The sequence below is a fragment of the Poecilia mexicana genome, unplaced genomic scaffold (assembly GCF_051168715.1).
Source record: "Poecilia mexicana isolate PSO_F unplaced genomic scaffold, ASM5116871v1 scaffold_1, whole genome shotgun sequence".
NCBI classification, from domain to species: Eukaryota; Metazoa; Chordata; class Actinopteri; order Cyprinodontiformes; family Poeciliidae; genus Poecilia; species Poecilia mexicana.
Window position 1 is genome coordinate 19,552,299 of NW_028263370.1, and position 22,957 is coordinate 19,575,255.

Consider the following 22,957-nt stretch of genomic DNA (forward strand, 5'->3'; position numbering starts at 1 on the left):
TACAGTGCTTCTTTTTTTCTTCCGCTGGATGAGCAGGTAAAATATTTATGAGTGTTTTTAACCTCTGGGTGACCCAAGTGCAGGAAAACATGGAGCTTCTTAGAAAGTTCCCAGGGAGGTGGAGAGGAACTATGTAATATACCGCCACTGCAGGTTGAAACTCTGATTACACCGGATGGCAGAGGTTTTGAATGTTAATGCAAACATATTTTGGGTTTGTTGAAACTGATTCACAAATACACAACAGCTTCAGTTTATGAGAGTATGGTAACCAGATACAACAAAAATAGACATAAAAATGATCTGTATTTTTATAAATATTTTTATATTTGCGGATGCACTTCATGACTCTTTTCCCCCATTTTTTCCTCCTGCTTTTCATTATCCTGCCACTATCTGCAGCCGTGACTGGGGCCTGATGTCACTGACAGGTCATAATTTTACACCCCTACAGCTGTTTATGTGTTACCCTCGTGATTGAGTAATAGCTAAGGATGAGAAAGAGTCTTTAACAGCTTAATTGCATCCTCTGCCACAGTGTTTAAGGAAAATAAACCATTGCCTGTCCTTCAATCATTTCCACGCTTTTTTTACGTACTTCTTATCTTCTTACAAAATGTTTTGTACTAATTCAGTGGTTCAGGATGAAAACGGGAGTCAGACTATAGCTGGATCACCATTTGAAATGTCCATTCGTCAAAATATGTTCAGCTGATCTATGATTGTTTAGAGAACAGATAAAATGAGCTGTTTTTGGTTACAGTTAATCATTCAATCAATTCTTCAAGTTTATCCGCCACATGGTTTGGATGATAACATCCTGCTATTATAAAGTAGCATTTTAATAATATATTGTCATATTTAATACATTTTTTAAATTAAATAAATTATTTAAGCATTTAATTAAACATGTACTTATTTCATGGTACATTTAATTAATGATTTGCATTATTTATAATTATTTATAATTTATTGTCTCACAGAGGGGAAATTAAAGCAACATTAAGACATAAAAGTTCCAAAAGTCTTTTAAAATATTTTTAAAAACTTTTATGTGAACCTAAAAAAAAAAACGCTTGAGGTGCTGTTGTTACACCTGAATGTTCCCTCAGCGGGACAATAAAGGCTTTATCTTCTTCTGATTCATTGATGCATTTATTTTTTTAGTTATTTAATTTTGTCCCTTTTAAGCTTTCATAGTTCAAGGTTCTCTTCCAGAAATTATTATATCACAGTTTTACACCTAAATCTAGTATTTCAAACAAGAACCAGAGTTTTTAGTTGGTGTTTCAATGATAAGAGTTTTTCTGAGTCTGTCAGTTTTTTGTATTTATTCATGGATTTAAAAGAAGTTGACCTTCAGTGGCTTTTGCAACTGAATCAAACGTTGTAAGTAGTTTTTGTGACGACGGCATGGATGGACACAGAATCAGAAGGAACGTAAAAGAATGGAAGCAGGAACCAGAACAGATGGGGATGATTCAGTTACTCTACATCACCATGACATCACCATGATTCCAGTCAACACCAGTAGGAGTACAAGGGGAAAAAATTGCATAGCTCACTGGGTATGCATAGAAATGATTGTGTTTGTGTTGAGTGTGTGCATGTGAGCAAATTTGTCACCTGCACAGTAAAAAGCCCAGAACAGTGGAAGAGCTGCAGCACGCAGCAGCCAAGAGCAGCAAAGGACAGGTAAGCTGCTCTGGAGGGCCGGAGCCTCAGGCAGAGAGACACAAGGCGCCGCCCCGGGGCAGACATACGCTCCTCACGAAGGTGGAACGTCAGCAAAGCAAAGGAGCAGAAGCCCCTGGGCCAAAGAGGCACAGGCTGCGACCCAGCAAGCCGAGCCTGTGACCCCTCCTGCCGTGCGGTTGATGCCTGGAACCCAGCTCCCCGGTGGCCCTGACCCCCACTGACCCACCACCGAGCAGGGCAAGCCCCCCACCCAGAGCCCCCAACAGGCCAGGCATGACGCACCAGCACAACATGGCAGCCAGAATGCAGCAGGGCCAGGGCAGAGGGGGAGCGTCCCCACCTCACCTGGTGAGCCAGCCCCCAGCAGGTCAAGAGGGACAGTCCAAATCTGGTTGATTTAAAAAAACATCGTCTGCGTTGTCTGATGCTGTTTTCATGATTTACTTTCTTTGATGAGCTCCAAGTCTTGGAGAGTGGAACGCCTCTTTGCCATCACACTAATTTTCTGCTCACTTCACACTTCTCAGCTTATTCTCAGCTCCTTTTGTTGACATTAAACATGTATTTCCTGATTCTATAATTTTAGACTGATATTGTTATTTGAAATTGCAGCAAAGGCAGTTTTTACTGTAAAACCTGCCTGTCTTATCTACACAGTATTCTATCTAATAGCAGTATTATTTTTTCACTATTATTAACAATTTACCTGTAATGCGCATGTGTTCATGTTTTATTTTGTGCTAATAATCCATTCATTTACTCTTATATTTTTACTGATTTTTAATTTGAAAATGTACAAGACCATTTTCTATCACAGATCAGTTGCTGATAGCAAAGGCATTTGTCAACTGTTTACAATAATCTATTTTTATTTTACTTTGACAGTTACTGAAAAAAAAACCCTAATATTTATTAAGCTGTTTGCACTAAACAGCTTAATGAACCCCCCCACACACTGATGGTCAGTTCCGACCCACATGTGTTAACTTTGCATCTTTGAAGCCGGTTTCTCTGCACTAATAAACTGAGAATCTTATGGTAATCGCACAAGTTTGCTGAAGTTGGGAAAAGTTCATTTTCACCAACAATACCCAGCAGGTGGGACTGCTGCGGCGGGTTTTAGGATGGAGTAAGCCTACAGGGTCTGACTGTAGCAGACAGCGATATGCAAATGTGTCAGACCTCAAGATCCAAATTTCTATGCGTGTGCATGCGTGTGTGTGCGAGAGTGTGTGTGTGTTCACATGACGGTGTGCATGCAAAAAGTGTCAAAGGCTGAAACTGAAATGTGCAAGTAGACCATCGATGCGTGTCCAAACCTCGGCCACAGTCGCTCTTATTTCTCACACACATCCCCACGTGCGAACACGCACACACACGCACACACATGCACACACACACACACGCACACACACACACACACACACACACACACACACGCACACACACACACACACACACACACCGTTCTCTGACACATCCCTCTGGATGATCAGTCCATTGTACAGGTTCTCCAGTGAGCCATAGCTTTTACATACATTAAAATGAGCCTTGGGTACAGAGCTGCCCCTGAAGACCAACTCCTCTCAGTCCACAGTGCACAGAGGACACATGAAATATCCACACAGACTTGAAAGCAGCAGTGTTTTCTGTGTGTGAAGACAAGGGTATAAAGACAAGCAGCAGACCATATCTGAGGCAACACTAGTCTCTTCTTTTTTCAATTGAAACTTTTCTACTTTATGAGGTTATTTTACTTTAGTCACCTCTGGGAAGTCGGCTGCAGGAGTCTGTGCTTTCACTGGGACCAAGACTCATAAAAAAACATTATTACTTTTACAGTGTGGGAAAGAAGCTTAGACCATTTAAGGAAGTCTTCAATGGATGCATGGAGAATGACGCTTCTGCTTTATTGTACATCTGAAATGTGTTGAAAGCGAAACCATGGTCTAAATAAAACTAATTGGGAAGATTTGCAATGAATGTTTCACAAAATCATAAGAAAAAAAAGGAGTTTCCAGTGATTCAGTTAGATGACTGGAAGTTATTTTATTATACAAAACTTTCTTGCAATATAAACCATTCAACGTAAAAGGAGTAAAGAGTAACAATATTATTTTAACCCATTTGTCTAAGTTTGTTATTTTTCACTTTACAATTAATAAAAAATGTAGGAAACTTTTATTGTTATACACTTTCATAAATCAGTTACCTTGTTCAGATTTCAGCCCTGGTTTTCTCAATACATATTTACAAAACTAATCTATGTTTTTAACTTTTTGTTAAAACAAAGATACAGATTAGCAAGCATGTCATAAAGACACATTAGAGAGAATGGTTTGCTGTTAAATGTGGGTCTTGTGTCACCTCTAAATATTTGGAATACCTTATGGGAGAACAGTAATTAAGACAATGTTTCTTCTTTAAACTGGCAGCACTTACTGGTAGCCTGGGGGAGGAAGAAAATCTGAAACAGAACAAGAGATATTCTGTTTAAACTTTCTATATAAAACCTTTTACAACCAATTAAATGGTTAGGTTTTATTATTATTATTATTATTATTATTATTATTATTATTATTATTATTATTATTATTATTATTACCATTTGGATACTTTTTGAGAATAACCTTGTTTCTATATTTTTTTAATTAGAGGTGTCGTCAAGAAAAAAATCTCAGTGAACCTCAGGTAATGAATTTTGTCCCTATTCAAGCCATTTGTTTTAACATAAGTTTATGATTCGCACTTAAGTGGTATGTGTGATGCAATTGGTCCTCCATATGGCAAACACAACAGTTTAAGCTAAGCCTTGAACTCAGCACGACTTCTGAAGACTTCATGTTGTTTCTGGCATCAGTATGTTTACTGCATTTAAAGGTCAGGACAACAAATTAAGCTCCTCACTGTTCAGTATGTTGAAAAAGGTTTGTATTTGGGAGAAGAGCATCAGGACAGTGTGGTATGTGCTCCAAGCGAGCATCCAGGGCCCCGTTTCAGGTCGTTTCCCGTTTGTTTTATTTTGGATATGTTAAAATGTAGAAAGGAGCGTCGATTACCCTCTGAGGAACAGAAAAGAAACTAACCTCAACCCATATAAATATGAAATATTGTTATATTAGAAATGAACATCTCAACCCCTTTAAAATGCAGTTGTGATTGGTGTTGCCCCTCAAAGCTACAACAATGTGTGACACTTAATATTTCAACAAAGAACCCTGTGAGTGTCGACACTGTGCTTCAGATCCTCGCAGAAACACAAACGACTCGATGCTAAAAGGCTTTTTTAAGCCCATAACAAAGTCCACAGTCTCATTTTGCACATGTGTGAATCACTGAGATGATGTATGCCAAGAACTACTGCCACACCTGCCGTACAGTCATATAAAGTCATCTCTTTATTTCTTCTTGGAAAGAAAGAGGTGGTGATATTTAGCAAAAAGTGACTATTTCAAAAAGGTGACGATATATTATTTTGACATTTTAGGTATATTGTGCTACATAATTTCACATTTATTTTCACATATATGTACCGTGCCTTTTAAAGGAAATAATATAAAATTCTGAATACATTTAAAATATCTAATAATATAAAACTGTATATGAAAAAAATTGCTTAATATATGAAACCTTATAATAAATTATAATATATTACAGTGTAAATTTGACAATATATAAATACACATGAAATATAATGAGAACTATATTTTGCTTGCATAAGTTCATTTCATTGGAGCAAAGGTTTCAAACCCAACTCATAAAAACAACCATAAATCTTCTTCCACCAAACTTTACATTTGGCAAAATACGGTCAGAAAAGTACTGTCTTCCTCACACACAGATGCCAAACCCAGATCTGTCCATGTGATTTCCAGAGAAAAAATAAATAAAAATTATTAATCTGTAAAACACATTTCCAATTTTGCAGACCCACTGGGTGTGAGCTCTGTACCACTGCATCTGATGCATGCAAACCCTTGGTGATGTAAGGCCTGGATGCAGCTGATTGGTCATCCCAATCCACGACTCGGTACTCTCTGCACTGTTCTTCAGCTAATCTTAAGGCCTCGAAGTAGAAAGTCTGCACTTTAGCATATGCTGTCCTCCACTCTGTGATTTTCTGATGAAAAAGTTCCTGTTGCTCCTGTTTCCTCTGAGAAAGACGCCACTGATGTCTGTAGGAGATCTACATGGCTGAATGCTGTATTTTCAACACCTGTGGGCCTTGAAGAGGTTACAACTAAATTCAGTTGTAAGGGAAAATACTGTATGTTTAGTTCAAGTAATAACTTTTCAATTAATTGTGCCAACCTGAGAGTGTAAGAAAAACAATATAATAAAAAACAATATTAATATTTGTATTACTAATATCACTTTTTTTAATTTTTAGACCTTTCCTATTAGCAGACGTAGCTTACTAAATCAAATATGCAGACCTGTCACTTGGAATAAATCAACTAACTGTCTGAAAACTAGAAAAAGTTTTTTACACATAGACAGCCCAAGATGTTTCCTCTTACTTTAAACATGCAGTGTCTGTTGTTTTTGTTGCTGCTGCTGTTAATATTCCAAGATCAAAAGAGCCCCAGCAGCCTCAGGAAACAAATATGAAGTTCTATGTCTCTACGGGTTTGGCACAAGGTTTTACAACATTCAAAACTTATTTGCAACACAAAATGCTTCGCTGTCAGAGGAAAGTGGTAGCGTTACAGTGCAATTTGGGAATGAATAGGCAAGCAGGCTTATGCTAAAACAGCATTTTAACAAGTCAAGCCTTCCATGTGAGGCAGACCAGTGGGAACGACAGGGATTAAGGTTCAGTGGGTGCCTCAGGTACTGAGCTGGGTGACTCGGCTTGTGTTGTCACGATATCAAAATGTTGTCTTCCGAGGGATAGCTGCCAAAGTTTCAGTGCCAATTTCAAAACACTTCAAATAACTTTGCTATAGGTGAAGGAACGTTTAAGCTTCATCAGTAAGATACGCAAGATCTGGAGTTCATGTCACTTCTATTTGATATGCTTAAGCTCAGTTTAAAGATCATTTATAATCCTGCTGTATATCAGAACTTGTTTAATTATTTTAAATAAATAAAAAGCACTTCAACAAAGGTGCATCTTCATATAAAAAGACGAGGTAAGTCATTGTAATTGTCTTGAAGTTGCTTTACACTGTTCCCATGCTGTAAATGTATCCGTGTCATGTCTTTCGCTAATCTTCCTTTACATCCTCAGCATCTTTTTCTTTTTTCTTCATGTTTACTGTCATTCCAATGGGTTCCTCTAAGCTAAACAAGACAGCGAAGAGTATGGGAGTCGTTCCTTTGTGAACATTTATTCCTCCTTGGTTGATGTTCAAAGCCTTAAAAATCTAGGCTAAACACAAAGTACTGCATTTCTCATACAACTTGCATAGTAGCATTCCTTCAGTTTGTACTGAAGCGAGCAAAACTTTAGGGGGACCTATAGCTCCTTCTTCCTACCAGGTCATTATACTCTATTATGTCAAACTATGACCCAGAAAGAGCTGAGCTTCTCACCTACCCAGCTGACCTTAGGAGGTAATCTGATAGGGGGGCAATGAGCTTCCTATGAAAAAGGATGACTGTTGACATGCTGGAAGTAATAACACAAGAGCACTAGAGGTGAATGGCTCAAATTAAGTCAACTGCATCCAGAATCTACATGCTTCTTTCTCCACACCTCCAACGATCCCTTTTGTCATCCAACACAATAATCCACTTCTACAAACATCATAACCAGTCCTGGAACAAACACCATCCTTCCCAAAAAGCCGACAACAGAACAGCCTTTCTCTTCAACTAGCAAACAGTTTGCCTCCTTTTCTTAGTGAATCAGGTGAGCTTTAATTTTTTTTTAACCACTGACTGTTCCATCTGTCTTACGGCTCATGAGTACCAAGACACTTAATTTTGAGCATCTTCTCCAAGCTGAGGGTTTTCAACAAGTTCCCATTTCTCCTGATACTTTCCTCTGTTACAGTTTTGATTGGTTGGCTCTGAATCAGTTGGTTGGTTAAATGCACACTCCCTCAGTCCATCATCAGCAGGAGGAAGGTGAATTTTAACCATTCAGATTTAAAATGATTATGATTAAGCTTCCTCTCGTGTGCTTTGAAAGGGGAAATGCTGAAGTTTTACTTCAGATCAGAAATGTTTCCTGAGGTGTAAAATCAGAGTACGTTGCTTACAGTAGTATACTCTCATATTAATAAAAGAAATTTCTTCTCCTCAGCCTTACCAGCACTTTTCTTCTCATGTCAGATTCTTTGACAACTTCACACAATTATTCTTTCATTTTTAAAGCAACTGGGATTAAATGTTGTGACATATTGACTACATTATGGATAGATTCCATTAAAGAGAGCCTCTATAACACTGTATGCTTTTATTATTATTTTTCTTTTCATTCACAACTTTCTGCCCTGCAGAGGAGCAGCTTCACTCCAACAGTTCCAGTTGTTTTTAATTGAAGCTACCACCAAATTAAAAAACCCAGACAATGTCAGGATTTTTCCTTTTCTTTTAATCAGGTGAGATTGCTTTTGAAAAGGATTAACTGCTGGTTAGCATGCTGCGTTAACAAGTGTTTTTTTCTCTCAAAGAGTCTTTTTGAAAAGAAAAGCCAGTTATTTTGATTTGTGTTGTTTGCCACCTGCACAGCACATTGGGAGCAGAGCCTTATTGATTTCTATGATGTATATTTCTTAAAAGTATTAATGTTTGACTATTTTGCTTCTGCATAATATCAGTTTTGAAGCTGTTGTCTCATTTTCAAAAACAATAAGAGCAATACTCATGCTGGAGTTTTATTTTTTAATGCATATAAAGATTGCAACAGTTAGAGTAGCACACTATTAATTTGCAGCAAATGAGCCATCGATAATAAGTTTTGCACTAAAATATTGATATTAATAAATGGCAGCTTTAACTTCACAGCTTTTTTCTCTGTTCTCTTTTGTCTTTAATTCGAGAAGGCCAAGGCTTCGTACTCGGCGACTGGTGCAACCTGGGGTTATAATGGATTTAGCATCGGAGTCAAACAAACTTCGCTCGGCTGGATTTCTGATTTCATCAGAGCAGCAGAGTTTCATCATCAGCCCTCTCATCGAAAAATATTGACAATAAACGATGAGCAGTTAGAATTTAAAATGATTTGATCATCTGTGTTTATTGCGCTGACACAGTCTGCTCCTCATGCATCTGTTAGGATTTCATGGCATGCAGCCGTACTCTGACAGCGTGTCTTCAATTTTACAGATGTTAAAGGTTTGTCAGCTTCTCAATTTTCAAACAGCTTGATCTCAACAGCCACATAGCTTCTCATTTTATGTACGACACTATCTAAACTGAAAGGTCTTCTTGTCAAGAAAAGACGGACTTCAACAAACTGTCATGTTGAGCAAACACCACTGTAGACCTTTATATTTGCTACAGTTCTGATTAACAGTGCATATTTGTAAGAAAAACATATGTTTTCCTACTGAACGTCCTGCCTGGCCATCTCTCATGCCTTGTGCTTTACAAAAATGTGGATGTGCACAACTGGTCTGAATTTAGAGCAACATTTGTCTTATGCAGAGAAGCTAAAGTTTCTCAAGGTTTTACAACTAAACGGTAAAATGGAGCAGAAGATCGATAGGCAGTCTCTGCAACAGTGCACATTCTGTACTAGTCTGTTATGGTGAAAGTGCCTGGAATGAAAGTTTATTGGAAAGGATCTTTGTCTGAACGCTCAACTGTGATCATGAGCTGTTGGTAATGATGCCCTGGACGCAGTATGTCGTACGCCGGTTTGGAAACAGAGGAGGTGTCTGGGAGACCCACAGTTACCATAAAATGTCTTGATGATGGTGTTGTATTCAAAATCGACTAAAACTATGACAACATATTAATGTCACAGGATTAGCACACATAGTACCTTTAAAATATTTAGATATTTGACATGGACAAAATGTCAGAAGTAAGTTTATCAGTCACGGCAAACATTGGTATGATTTCAGGATGAAACTCGACGTCTTTTACACCCATGTGTTACTAAACAAATTACTGGTTCTGCTCGCAGTTTAAATGAAGAGAAGAGTGATGATGTAGGCCAGAAAATGTTCCAGCAGCCATATTTTTATGAGCCACAAAATACTTCTCCAATCTTTCTCCTCAAACAGATTCCTCGCTTCAAGGCCACCAATTACATTTGCCAATATTCTTAGATTCTCCGAATGCCTAAACAAACAGGTTTTAACTTTCCTGTCCATGCTCAGTTAGCACAGTACCTCAGTTTGACAAAATGTAATTAATGTTCACATTTAACCCTTCTGTTTACAAATGGGGCCCAACCGACCCCACACCCGTAAAACTTGTATCATTTGCCTCAGTCCTCGCACGCACAAGGGTTAAACCAATTTCAAGTCGGCATGCTTTATGATGGATGCTAAAAAGTGCAGGAATGACCAGTAGAAACTTCCTTTAACCCTCAGCAAGCCTTAGTTAAAACAAAACAGATTATGTCCTGTTTTTCTGGCTTCATTAGACCTTTTACTTGACAGTTTATGGGCATATCTGCTGGTTTGTGGCTGCAGTTTACAAGGCTACAGTGCTTAGTGGTGGTTAACATGGCCCAACTCTTTAATTGCCAATTTTAAGACTTCAGCTACAGAGAGACTGAGAAAAAAAAGTGATATGTGCTGGGATTTGGCTTTTATCTATTTCTGTCCATATGTGATGAGAGATTAGTGACTATCAACCATTTGTTGACAAACAGCATGCAAGACTATGCTGATAAATCAATTCAAAAAGTGCAGATGAAATGATTCAGGAGACCAGACAGTAATGTCACTGTGAGCTCTTACTGCAGTCAATATTTCACTAAGTATGCTGATAACACCTCCTTTCCCAGAAACACTCCTCTACATTTGTCCAGCCTTCTTATGCAAGAAACCACATATTGGTCTGTCTTTAAAAGTGCCACTTTGCCAACACTTTCATTTCTCTGATGGGCTGGCAGAGGGTCTGTCGATGCAAATGTCTCTCATGAGTCTTAGAGTAGATGTTTCAATAAAGCCTTGACATTCAACAAACAATGGTTGCCACATGCTGTGTTTTGGACTCAAACACCAAGTCAGTGTTCAGTTTGCTGATTGCTGTCTTTAGTGGAACGGTAAATATTACCAGAATCTGCTAACCTCTGACTGTTTCCATCTCTCCTTGCCTTCAGTGGAAACTTATTTGGGATATTTCCCCTCACCCCACAGCATCATTGGCAGTTCTCTTGCTTTCCAGAGTTAATACTGAATCACCCAGAGAGAACCTGCTTTATACCCAGCGAGAACGTGGTAGGAGATATCTGAATAAGCACAAGAGGTATGATAATGCAGAAAACACAAATACAGAAACATTGTAGAAAAAAGGTTCAAATCTTGGTTTGTAGAATCAAATCATTGTTGTGATGCCCTGAGATGGACAATGACTGAAATTAGCTTTGTGTCAAGTGACTATGCTGATTGTTTCACAGTGAATTTGTCCCTTTTTCTATTTTAAAGCTTCTTTTTCCTTCTGTGTTTACAATGAACTAAGTTTTGAGGTATTATTAGTAGCATAAAGTCACAGTTTAGGTAACACTGAGTTTATATATGATAATGAAATGCTACACAGTTAGATTAATAAACCACCACAAAAGAAGATTAACTGTTTTACAGCTGTGAAACATTAAAATCCTAGACAAACAGGCCCAAAGAACCTAAACCGTTCTGAACACCAGCTGTTTGTTTTGTTAAAAAGTAAGACGATTGAAAGAAATCAAGGCTTGTGAATGAAACATTGTACAAGGATCATTTGTAAAGATTTACTTTTACATTATGAGCTGCTGGTCTTTTCATGGTTGTGCCATATTGTTCATATTGTCTAGAAACGTATAGTTTGGAGACATATTTTATCTATGCTAATGAATGAGACCTATGTTAGCATCTGCATTTCTGATGATCGAACAAGGCTGACTTTTGGCAAAAACAAAGTGCTAAGTAGCATACATTCTTTTCATTTCAGCACAGCTGTGAGAGGGTGCACACAAGCAAAAATCAGGCACAAATTACAGATTGCAGCATTAATCAAAACTCTCCTAGCAACAAGGCAGCCTGCCACTGTGCTTGACTGAAATCCCATAATGGCAACTGCCTATTTGTTTCTTTTTCTTAAACCATAGGGTAAAAGGAGGCCAAGCGTTTTTTTTTGTTTTTTTTAGGGAATATTTTAGATGTTTTTCCAAGCTGCAGCTACTTGGACAAATCTTTAATGTTTGGCTTTCAGGAGTGTAACCCTGAAAGGAGACTTTCAGCAGTATATATATCATACTCAGAGAAGACTTTGTTTGGCCCTGGGCTAGGATCAATGACAAATCCTTTCAGATGATTTGAAACCATAGTGTAAGTGAAGGCAAGACTCTTGGACTGTTATTAGCCCTCGGCTGAGAACAGGAGCAAAAAGGTTAAAATAGCATTAGAGTCTGTGTAAATATCTGTTATCAACTAGCAACTCTGGGGCTGAAGAATTTCTCACCATAAGCTTTAAGAATACATCAATATGCTCAAAGGGAAGCAAATAAAGCAGCACTTTATGGTACCTTAGCACATTTGTTTTTTGTTGAATGAGTACAAGACAGAGTTGATTGTTTTAGCCTTTCATTTTTTCTGGTTTAAGACAGTAGCGTCTGAAATTATGTTGGTTTATTTTTGTGAACACAAAACTCACAAAAGGAAGAATGTCATCAAGAAATTAGTCATTGAAATTAAGTATTTAAACTGTAAAAACAAAACAAACAAAACAACGCATTTTTCGATTTGTAGTTACCAAAATGGTTTGTATTTTCTAAATGCCACAAAAATATGAGAAGGTATATTTTTTACTGAATTTTTATTCAGATGTTTACAGATTTTTTGTTCATATTTTGTAGCATCGACTTTAAATTGTATATTTGGGCATCCACCCTCACAAAGGTCTGGTCTATTACTTCAGACAGAACTAGTGTAATTGAGTCAGTGTTGTTAGACACCTGCCTCGTGCACACCCTTTCATTTCTGCCCTCTCATAGGAAAACCAGGGATTTTAATATTGAGGGAGAGGTGGAAAACAACAATCAAAGAAAATGTGGTACAGATGCGACAGGGAGAAAGCAGGGGAACCGAAGAGAGGAGACAGAGAGCTTAAGGCTTAAGGATCTACAAGCCAAGAGAAAAGAAGCCTGACAATAATCTAAGAGAAATAAATCAAATGTGCAAGGAACAAAACACAAGAGAAACTAAGAAACTAAACACAGAGATATGGCCTTCCTAACAACAATTAACACAGAGAAACAAAGGAAAATTAAAACACGTTCTTCATGTTTTTGTTTTTTTTTCATATTTATGACTTCTTTCGTTTTAAGTGCAGCACAAGACTTCTTTAACTATGGATAATAATGTCTTATCAGCTTAGACAAGGTATTTTAGTTACAGCACATTCATCTGTGGAACCTCCTTGGTTCCCTTAAAATCTTTCCACAGGTTAAATGAACTCAAAGTTAGTGAATTACCCCATCAGATGCTTGCAAAAACATGGTGATATCATGTGTTGACAGGTGTAGAAACCTTTGTGTATGTGAAAGGAAACTGTTTTGATAATTCTAACTGATCTTATTCGAGATAGTCTAATGTCAGACCTTAATATAGGTGCTTTTGTCTTTTTATAGACTTTAGATTTACCTTTGCGTTTTAACTGTATGTGAATATGTGGGTGAAAATTAATACACTATGACATAAAAGGATGAATGATTAAAAAAAACGGAGACAGCAGCTAGTCAACCTCTGCAAGACTGAATGCAGTAGACAAGCAAAAAGTGTCCCTGACCTGACCTGTGAAAGTCTGTCAGCATGTCTGTGTGTGCCAGAGAGTGAGACAGAGTCATGAGGGAGTTTTGGTGTGACAGAGTGACAGAGACAGGGAAGCAGCAGTGTCCCCAGTGATTGTGCTTACTTGTCTGCTTACATATTCAGTCCTGACAGACTCTGAAGGGTGAATAAGGATTTGCTAGTTGGAGGAGTTACAGAGCAAGCTACACTTTTAAATCAATAGTTTATTCCAAGGCTGATCATGACGGTGTGACATTTGAGTGAGTACATATCACTCCTGTTGGGCAAAAACCTTGACAAAAAATAAAAAATAAAAGTTGATTCTCAATGTAAATTTATAATGTTTTATTGAAGTTAGCAGTTAGTATCAGTGAAGCATCAGAAAGACATGAAATGTGTTCAATAAATTTGATTTTCACTTGTAAACAAAAATCTAATAGTAGATATCGAGCCTGAGACGGCTGATATCGTCACTATTCTGCTTTATACAAGTACACTCACGATGTTTATAATTTAATATTCATGTATTTTGTAGATATATTATGTCAAAGATGCTATTGTTAAATTCTGAATACACAAGCCACTGGCAGGTGTGAGACCTCAGCCAAGGAGTGTTGCACAAGGTGCAGAAATATCATGTATTGGTTATGTATGGTCATGTAATGTTAATATCTGAACGTAGACTGGTCCATTAAGTGAGTCCATCTGCACTGTTGAACTAATCGGACATCTCCATCTGCATTTTGGATTCCCATACCTGCTACATCTGTAGTTCTCTACATTCTCTACTAGATTACCTGCACAACCATCCATTAAAATAGGTGCACCTAAAAGGTTTTATAGCTAAGAAGTTTGACATTTTGTAGGCAGGTTACCCTCAGATTGTGACTGGCCATGGACCGTTTACTGATGATTGTGACTCCTGACCGTTTGCTGCATTGAAACATCCAGCCTTTTTTGCCGCTCACTGCTACAGTGAAAGCTTGTTGAGCTACACAACACCTTTCTAGCCCATGTAGTGAAAAGAGGATATGCGGCATGTTGATTCTCCCAGTAGATAGGGAGTCTCACTGGCTTTTGTTGGAAGTGAAGTTTGTTTACAGGCATTTCATCTGGTTTCTACACTCAAACTCACAGATGTGAAATACAAGTGGGTTTAGATAACTTTCAAGGTCGGCAAGGCAGGTGAACTGAAGTGTGTAGGTTCCAGTGTGTCTGGATCTTATTTTTAAGGAAACGGTTGCTATGTGTCAAACTGTTTGACCGTTTCACTCGCTATCTTTTAAAAGGCACACGCTTTGGCATTGCTGTAGCTGAGCAATTGATTTTCACAATTAAAATAGAAATTTAACTTTTGAGCTAAATGTATATCTTATATTATCTTACTATCATATTGTTGAATTGATTGGAATTTATTACAGCACTGTTCAATTTTTTAGTTACTGTGAAAGTCAGAATTGGTATTATTAATACAATATTTCTTTAATCCTTGAGGGGAATTGCACTGCTGAAGTGTTCACTATTGGAAAAATAATGTAATGAAATAAAATGAAAAGGACAAGAAAAGGATAATCAGAGTATTTTTCCTCCACCGCTACGAACTTCATCGGGACTGTTTTGACCTCAGAATAGAATAATCCATATCTTGTTTGATGTTGGCCATAAACTTACACTAGTAGAGACAAAACATAAACAAAAAGATTTACACTGCCTTACAATTCTGTCACTTTTTCTGATTTGTTGCCATGCAGTTTTGTTTAGGCCAAACTTCCTGCGTGGTGAAACACTGCATGCCTGTCCTCACATGCACCTGATTTTATATGATTTTTCTAATGAGTCTGTGTTGGTTCCCTCAACTGAATTTCAAATCAACTAAACCTCAATATTGTCCATTAATTTGAATGTGTGTGTCCATATGTTTGCTGCCCTGTAGCAAATTGGCAATTTTTTATTGGCTTTTCACTGCTTGAATGATTTTGTCGACATTCATCTGTTCAGTTGGTCAGGCTTTGGTTTTTATCATGAATGTTTTTATTTGTATAATTTTGGAAAGTTGCAGAACTGCTTGCGATTTTGCATTTCCCTCCAGGTGTCCTGGAAAGCAGGACACCTGGAAAACAAATGTTGCTGCAGACATTTATAGTTTGCTTCCTCTTCCTCTGTTTATTTGGAAACTATTTTCAACACTCAGCATAATAAAAAATATCTTATGATATATGAGTTTGATAAAGCATACATTTTTTATTTCAGTTGGTTGTCTGTGTCAAATATCTGGTGTGGGAAACCGTTCGGTTAAAACTGGAAGAGGAAACTACACAACTACTGACATTTTCAAATTTTATGCACTGGTTAATTTACTCAGCAAGAGAAATCAGTCCAATTTGAAATCAAATTTAGAGATTTCAGAAAAGCTAAAACAAAGACTTGAAACATTCGACTAACAAGCAACACAAGCTAGTCGTTGCCTCTCCTTCTCCTTCCATCATTCCATTTCTGCAGCCATCCAAAAATCCATCCATACCTCTGAATAAAGCGGTTAACATGACCGGGCCTGGCGTCCAAATGTGATTACACAAGTGATTTTTTAGCCCATCCAACCACTAATGTGACAGGCAGCCATTTTCCACTATACTCACACACACACTGCACTCTCTCAAAGACATACACAGGGCATCCCATGATACACACAACAACTCACACACAAACACAAACTCCCCAGACACTCATAAAATTAGATGGACAAAGATAAGAGGAGGAGAAATGGGTAAAAGGGGAAGGTGGGGGGGAAGGAACAGAGAGACAGGGGGGGTCAGGGGCAACGGGGAGGAATTTGATTGCTATAGCTTCCTTTGGGTCTGTGCAAGTGTGTGTGTGTGCGTGTGCGCGTTAGCATGCGTGTGTGTGTGTGTGTGTGTTTGTGTTTGTGTGTGTGTGTATGCATGTGTGTGTGCGTGTGCGTTTGTGCATGTGTGTTTGTGCGTGTGTGTGTGTGTGTGCGTGTGTGTGTGTGCGTTTGTGCGTGTGTGTTTGTGCGTGTGGGTGTGTGTGTGTGTGTGCATGTGTGTGCGTTTGTGCGTGTGTGTGTGTGCATGTGTGTGTTTGTATGTGTGTGTGTGCGTGTGTGTGTTTTTGTGTGTCTGTGTGCGTTTGTGCTTGTGCGTGTGTGCGTTTGTGCGTGTGTGCGTGTGTGTGTTTGTGTGTGCTTGTGTGTGTTTGTGCCTGTGTGTGTTTGTGTGTGTGTGTGCGTGTGTGTGTGTGTGTGCGTGTGTGCGTTTGTGCGTGTGTGTGTTTTTATGTGTGTGTGTGCGTTTGTGCGTGTGTGTTTGTGCGTGTGTGCGTGTGCGTGTGTGTGTTTGTGTGTGCGTGTGTGTTTGTGCGTGTGTGTGTTTCTGTGTGTGTGTGCGTGTGTGCGTTTGTGCGTGTGTGTGTGTGTGTGTCTGTCTGCTTTAGAAATCAGAAAATGTAAATGACAATTTTGCATATTTTTTTTTTTACATTTTGGACTGAAACTTGAATAGTTCATTCTGATTAACTTTTAACTTTGTGATCTTTAAAGCACAATTAATGAAAGTGAAAGACAAGCAAAGGAGTTTGTGAGAAAGAAAATATGATTAATTTAAATGGTAATATTGGTGCATCTTATTTACATTTTAACTGCAGTTAAAAAATATCCTAGGATTTTTGTTTCCTCCTAGAAAAATACCTGAGCTGACTCACTTAAGCTTCTTTTGGTACCAACAGATTTTCACAAACTGATTGTTCCTGAATGTCCAAAACTTTCATCCTTTTTCAGAAGATAATTAAAGAGGAGAATGAAAACTATTATTATTAGTGGAGTATATTACCAAACAATATTGTCTGATGGTAAAATTGCAAAATTAAGACAATAAGTAGAGGGAGGAAAACTCTATAAATCATTATCCAATTATTTTAGAGCCTGAAAATAGGAACATAATAGTGTGTGAGTAATGCAAAGCAGGGATAATAAAGAGAGCATTACTGTTGGAACTAGATTTAGTTTGGCACAAAACACTGATAGCATCTTTTTTTTCAGTAAATGTATTTCCTTGACACCCTAATAAAGAATCAGAAAATTGCATTATGGTAAATCATAATTAGTAATTTTGGAAAAGAAAGAGTTGCTTGACTCTTGAGAGAAAAATCGACAAGTGAGATTTGAAGGCAAATTATTACATTTGTAGTGGCAAACAAGCATGCTAATTTTTATGCAAGTTAAATACTTTATTATTTTTTATTAATATTTTTGCATTGTTATTTCTTTTTGCTCAACTGCTACTGCTTTGGAGCACCTAACTAGTTCTGACAGGTTTTGACTAGAAAAAAGGTGAATTTTAAACATCATAGTTTCACCCTGAGATTAATAACAACTAGTTTACATATCAGCAGGATTAAAAGAAATAAATGATAAAACATGAAAAATTAGGAAAGGCAAAAATAAATTTGGTACAAGTAAAAAAATAAATAAACAACATTTTAAATGATAATATGTTTTGTTACAGCTTGATGGTACTTTCAGTACTGTAGGGGCAGTCTGTCCTCTCTGTTTGTGACTTTGGTCCTTAGTTTTTATGGCGTTTGGTTCGTCTGCACATTAAATAGAAATGGAGCGCATGCTAGTATCCCGACAAAAACCTAGAAACCACAAAAAGCTGACGTCTTCTGAGGGAGGGAAGAAATGCGGACTAAAATGAGCAAGCTAAATCTCTACATCTTTCTTTCCTTTTTGCTGCTGGCTAGCCCCCCTCCCTCCCAGACAGATGTGACACTCGGGACTCCCCCTCTTTCCACTCTGCTTTGATGGATAGCAGGCACACGCACACACACTCACACTGATGTATTGCCAGAGGGTGGGGAGGGTGGGATGAGGGCGAACGATTACGGGAATTGTCATTCGCCCATCATTTGTCTGCATTTGTAAACCATCAACGTCAAGAGCTCTCTCTCTCCCTCTCTCTCTCTCACGTGCACACACACCTACACACACATGTTGTTTAAAGGGGTTTAAGGGTTATCTATGTGTGTGTGTGTGTGGGTGAGAGAGAGAGAGACAGAAAGACAGACAGACAGAGAGCAAGACAGAGTATATGTGTGTGTGTGAGAGAGAGAGAGAGAAAGAGAGAGGGAGAGGGAGAGAGCGAGAGAGGGAGAGGGAGAGGGAGAGAGCGAGTGTGTGTTTCTGCCATTTTCCATCAGCGTCTCCAAAACTCACATTAAGAACATTATAGGCAGATCATGTATCACTGGCCTCTGTCTATGTGTCTGTGTAAATCTGTCTGGATGCACCACAGCAATGCTGGGACGTTTTAAATGCAGACATATTAATAGAACAGAAGAAAGTGTTAAAGCAAGGAGAAGCCTGTAATATATGCTCCTTGAAGGTTCTCCTGTTTTGAATCAAAGCTTACTAAAATGAGCTTATATTTTTTGGAATACTGGTGAGTTATTAATAAGACCTGGGGTGTACTGGTAGGTCAAAACCTAAATATTAACCACACAAGAAGCAACTGAGGCTTATGTTACATAGTTTATGAAACAAATCAACAAAGATGTCCAGAAATGGAGAAGTGAGTGGAGGGTATAAACCATCCTCCACACTGCTTAAGAAACGAACTCAAGCCCAATTTGCAATCCCCCAGAAGCTGTGTACCATTGATCTGAGATTAGAAATCCAGATGCCTTCAGCCAAATGTCTTTGCCAAGAGAAAGCGACAAAGTACCTCCTGAAAATCTGGTAGAATATCCAAAGGCATCGCTGCATTTTATACATACTGGGAACATCAGAGACCAGTAAGCTTGTGAACGCCACAGGAGGACTTATCCTGAAGGTGCTAGGTCACAAGCCACAGGGAGACGTAACCCCCATGGAGAAGTACGACAGACGACCAAAGCAAAGGAGGCGACAGACCGGTACAATAAATCCCTCCTCTAACTTGCATAACAAGCCAGACACGACAATACAGAGCCATAAAACAGTTGTCTGTGTTTGTTGTTGACGTTACGGCTCCAACTCTGTCAATGAATAAAATCCTGATCAAAGACGAGACAGAAATTACGAATGATATAAAAATGTTTTGGCGTCATTCAATATTTCATCCTCTATCATTTTAAGGAGACAATTGTGATTACAATGTAGTACCTGTGTAGAAGATGATATCCTCAGCTTTTAGTTCAGTTTAGTTTTACAAATGGGACAATATATGAATGAGCATTAGAATGTAAATACATAAGATTATAGTGAAGTGGCTCATTCCCACCTGTAGTCCATCTGGCAGGTTTACCATGACGGGCTCAGCAGATGTTTAGCTCCACCAGCTGTTTGCTAATTGCCTCTGCTGCTGCTAGTCTGGAAGAACCGTCGGGGGTGCAGGTGGGGTTGCTTTGGGTAAATAGGCAAGCGTGTAGGCACCCCGAATGGCTGCCATGGGAGATTGAAAAATTTCTCAAACATGCATGAAAGAATCAAAGCAACTTCCCCAGCTTGTTTTTCGATGAGGGAATAACATTATAACATGCCATACAGCTAAAAAGATAATTTTACACAATACCACCTTTAAACGATTTGATTACAAATCAGGAAAAAGTGATAAAGCATGTACATGTTTGACTAGAATAGGGTGATATTGGTTTGATATCTCACTGTGACAGTGACCTAAAAAACTGCACAAAACAGATGCACGCCTGGTGATTCCTTAATTGCCGTATTATTAGCATATTAGAGGGAAAGAAAACAGGAAGAAAAACTCCAGGGGACTTGCTTCAATTGGGGGGAGAAAGCCTGCAAAGTTCACATATCATGTTTCTTTGGTTCATTTTCACTTGCACTCCACCAAAGTGGACCGAATTGCCTGGACAACCTCAAGCAATTACAACAGATGTTTGTTTTGGGCTGCCATCGTAAGAAGCAACCAAGTATGAGCAGCAAGTGAGGCAGTGACATATCCAGGATGGTGCTTTGTGTACATGAGAGGAAAGCAGCACCACAGAAAGAGACAGCAGAGGGAAAGAGACTATGTGATTTGCTGGTTAAATGATGCAGAGTGAGCATTTAGTTTCAGATCACATACATGTCTATGAATTATACAAATAAAAGGCACAACTTTCTCTTTTGTTTGCTTGACAAACTAAGGCAGGTCTGGCTACCTTGTACTGTCAGAGGCAGATTTGCTCTACAACAGGGGGCGACTTAAGACATCCCCCCAGAGTTGTAGAGTTGTTTTTCTTAAATTAATGTTATGATAAGTCATATCTCGACTGACGGCGAATTGGACAAGCTACTAGAATTATAAAGAGACACAGGGGGAACAGTGGGCAGAACAGGGAGACAACAACCACAATGACAAACCAAACACACCTGAAAAAACAATAGTAATAATGTTATTTTTAATACCTACAATAATAATGACAAGAAAAATATATATATTAAAACTAAATAAAGACCTTTTATGGATGGCGAAATGTCCAAGGTGTACTGTGCCTCTCGCCCAATGACCGCTAGAGATGGGCACCAGATTTAAGATTGTCTCTGGCATCAAAGTAGACAGAACAATGGAACAAGAGCAGCACCTCAACAGTGCACAGGGAAAGATGAAGAGAACCAACTATCTCCTAACCAAGCACCGCAACCCTCACACAGACCCTCCTAAGCAAGAACGTTCAGCACCAAGGAGAAGAAATACCGCCAAAAACTCCAACTCTCTGGGGAATGACCGCCAGATATACTGTGGCAGAGAGACGCCGGCGTCCCAAACTCTAAGGGTCCAAGGAGGAAACAGTGCCATCCTAGAGAGCCGGGTCCATTGAGGTCAAGAAGAATGGATTCCCATCAGAGCCCAGCTCATGTCCTTGTTGCCCACAGTTAGCCCACAGTTAGCCCACAGTTAGCCCACAGTTAGCCGAATACATCCAAAGAATCATGAGGTGCTTTCCACTACAAATGTAATGCCAATGTTCCGCTAATGTTGAAAAAAGTTTTACAGTTGCTGTGTTTTCATTAAATAATAAACAAGAATAAGATTGTTCACGCAACAAGTCATTAATAAACATGTTGATCCTCCAACTACTTCCTGTCGTCGTCTTTATGGTTTGTGCCAATAGGAACATCCGGCTGTTGATCATGTGACTCGTGTGACGCGAAAAGAAAAATTGTTTCCGATGTAGTTTTGCAAAATAAACCAATTTTGATACAACCAAATCACCTCATCTTAGCGGCAAAATGTTTAATCAAAAAACAGGTTGTTTTTTTTTTAATTGGTGTGTTTCCATTTAGCTAATTTATTTTCGATTGTGCAATTATACGGAAAATGGAAGTGCAAGTATATGGAGCTATACCAACGATTACCATTTTCTTTTTTTATGTTACAAATTGAAGATAATTAACGTTTTGTGTTAGCATTTTTGTTGAAGTTTTTGTTATTATTACTATTTCTAAAAAAATATATATGTAATATTCCCATGCAGAAAGACCAGCAATAGTGCCATTATATTGTGAAGGAGCATAAGAGAAGAAATGCCCATGCACACCGAAATGAAAATACACACAGAGTTGCACATGCAAACTGTAAATGGGGCAAATGACTAAGCGAGATCCATCTGTCCAGTATCACTGATAAACACCATGCAATATGGGCTTCAGAAGTTGTGCGCACTCAGGGAGAGGTTGTGATGACAGTGAATACAGATTAATCTGTGTGCATTTTTTCTGTGTTGGTGGCAGAAAGCTATCCCATGGATCTGGATTTACTGACATTCTGAAATCAGAGCAAGCTCTACCTATTAACATAATGGTTGTTACTATAACTTACCCAAATATTGTCAAGTATAAATCAACCTTTCAAAAGCATTTCACATCATTTACCACACTGTCCTCCTTTCTTTTCTCTGATTGAGTTTGCTACATTGGCACTGAACTCTCCTGGTTTCAGTTCTTTATTTTTCTTCTCTTGTTTATCCTTCATGTCCTGTCAGGCATTCAGAAATGTTGGCTGAGTTTCAAGGTGAAGCCCAACAAATTTACCTTCTCATGCAGAGAATTACAGCTTTCGCCATAATGCACCACTTCATGAACTTTTTCAAAAATTGCTTTGGGTTGATTTCAAACTTAATGGACATGGAGTTGTAAACAAAGAGACAGGGAAAAAGGCGACTTTAGATTGTTTACCTACTCGAATCTTGGCAGTTACTGTATCATCCTTCATATCTTAAAGTCTTGATCAATCTTTCTCATCCCTGGTCTGATATTTAGGTGTAAATATTTACTTAATTTCATCACTTTAAAAGTTGTAACGTAAAGATAATCCAGAGGAGCTGTGCTAGTTGTGGTTTAGTAGCAACAGATCAGAGGC

The 22,957-nt window shown here is 38.4% G+C and overlaps 1 protein-coding gene across 1 annotated transcript in view; it reads right to left on the bottom strand.

Annotated features, from left to right (window-relative positions):
* Positions 1–22,957, bottom strand: part of LOC148161200 (uncharacterized) — a 110,143-nt gene that overhangs the window by 74,713 nt on the left and 12,473 nt on the right. The window contains exons 4-6 of the mRNA XM_088007604.1: positions 18,678–18,792; positions 16,721–17,041; positions 16,593–16,675 (exon numbers count right to left, since the gene is read on the bottom strand). Of these exons, the coding sequence (XP_087863730.1) occupies positions 16,593–16,675; positions 16,721–17,041; positions 18,678–18,792 (519 nt within the window). The remainder of the gene's footprint in view (positions 1–16,592; positions 16,676–16,720; positions 17,042–18,677; positions 18,793–22,957) is intronic.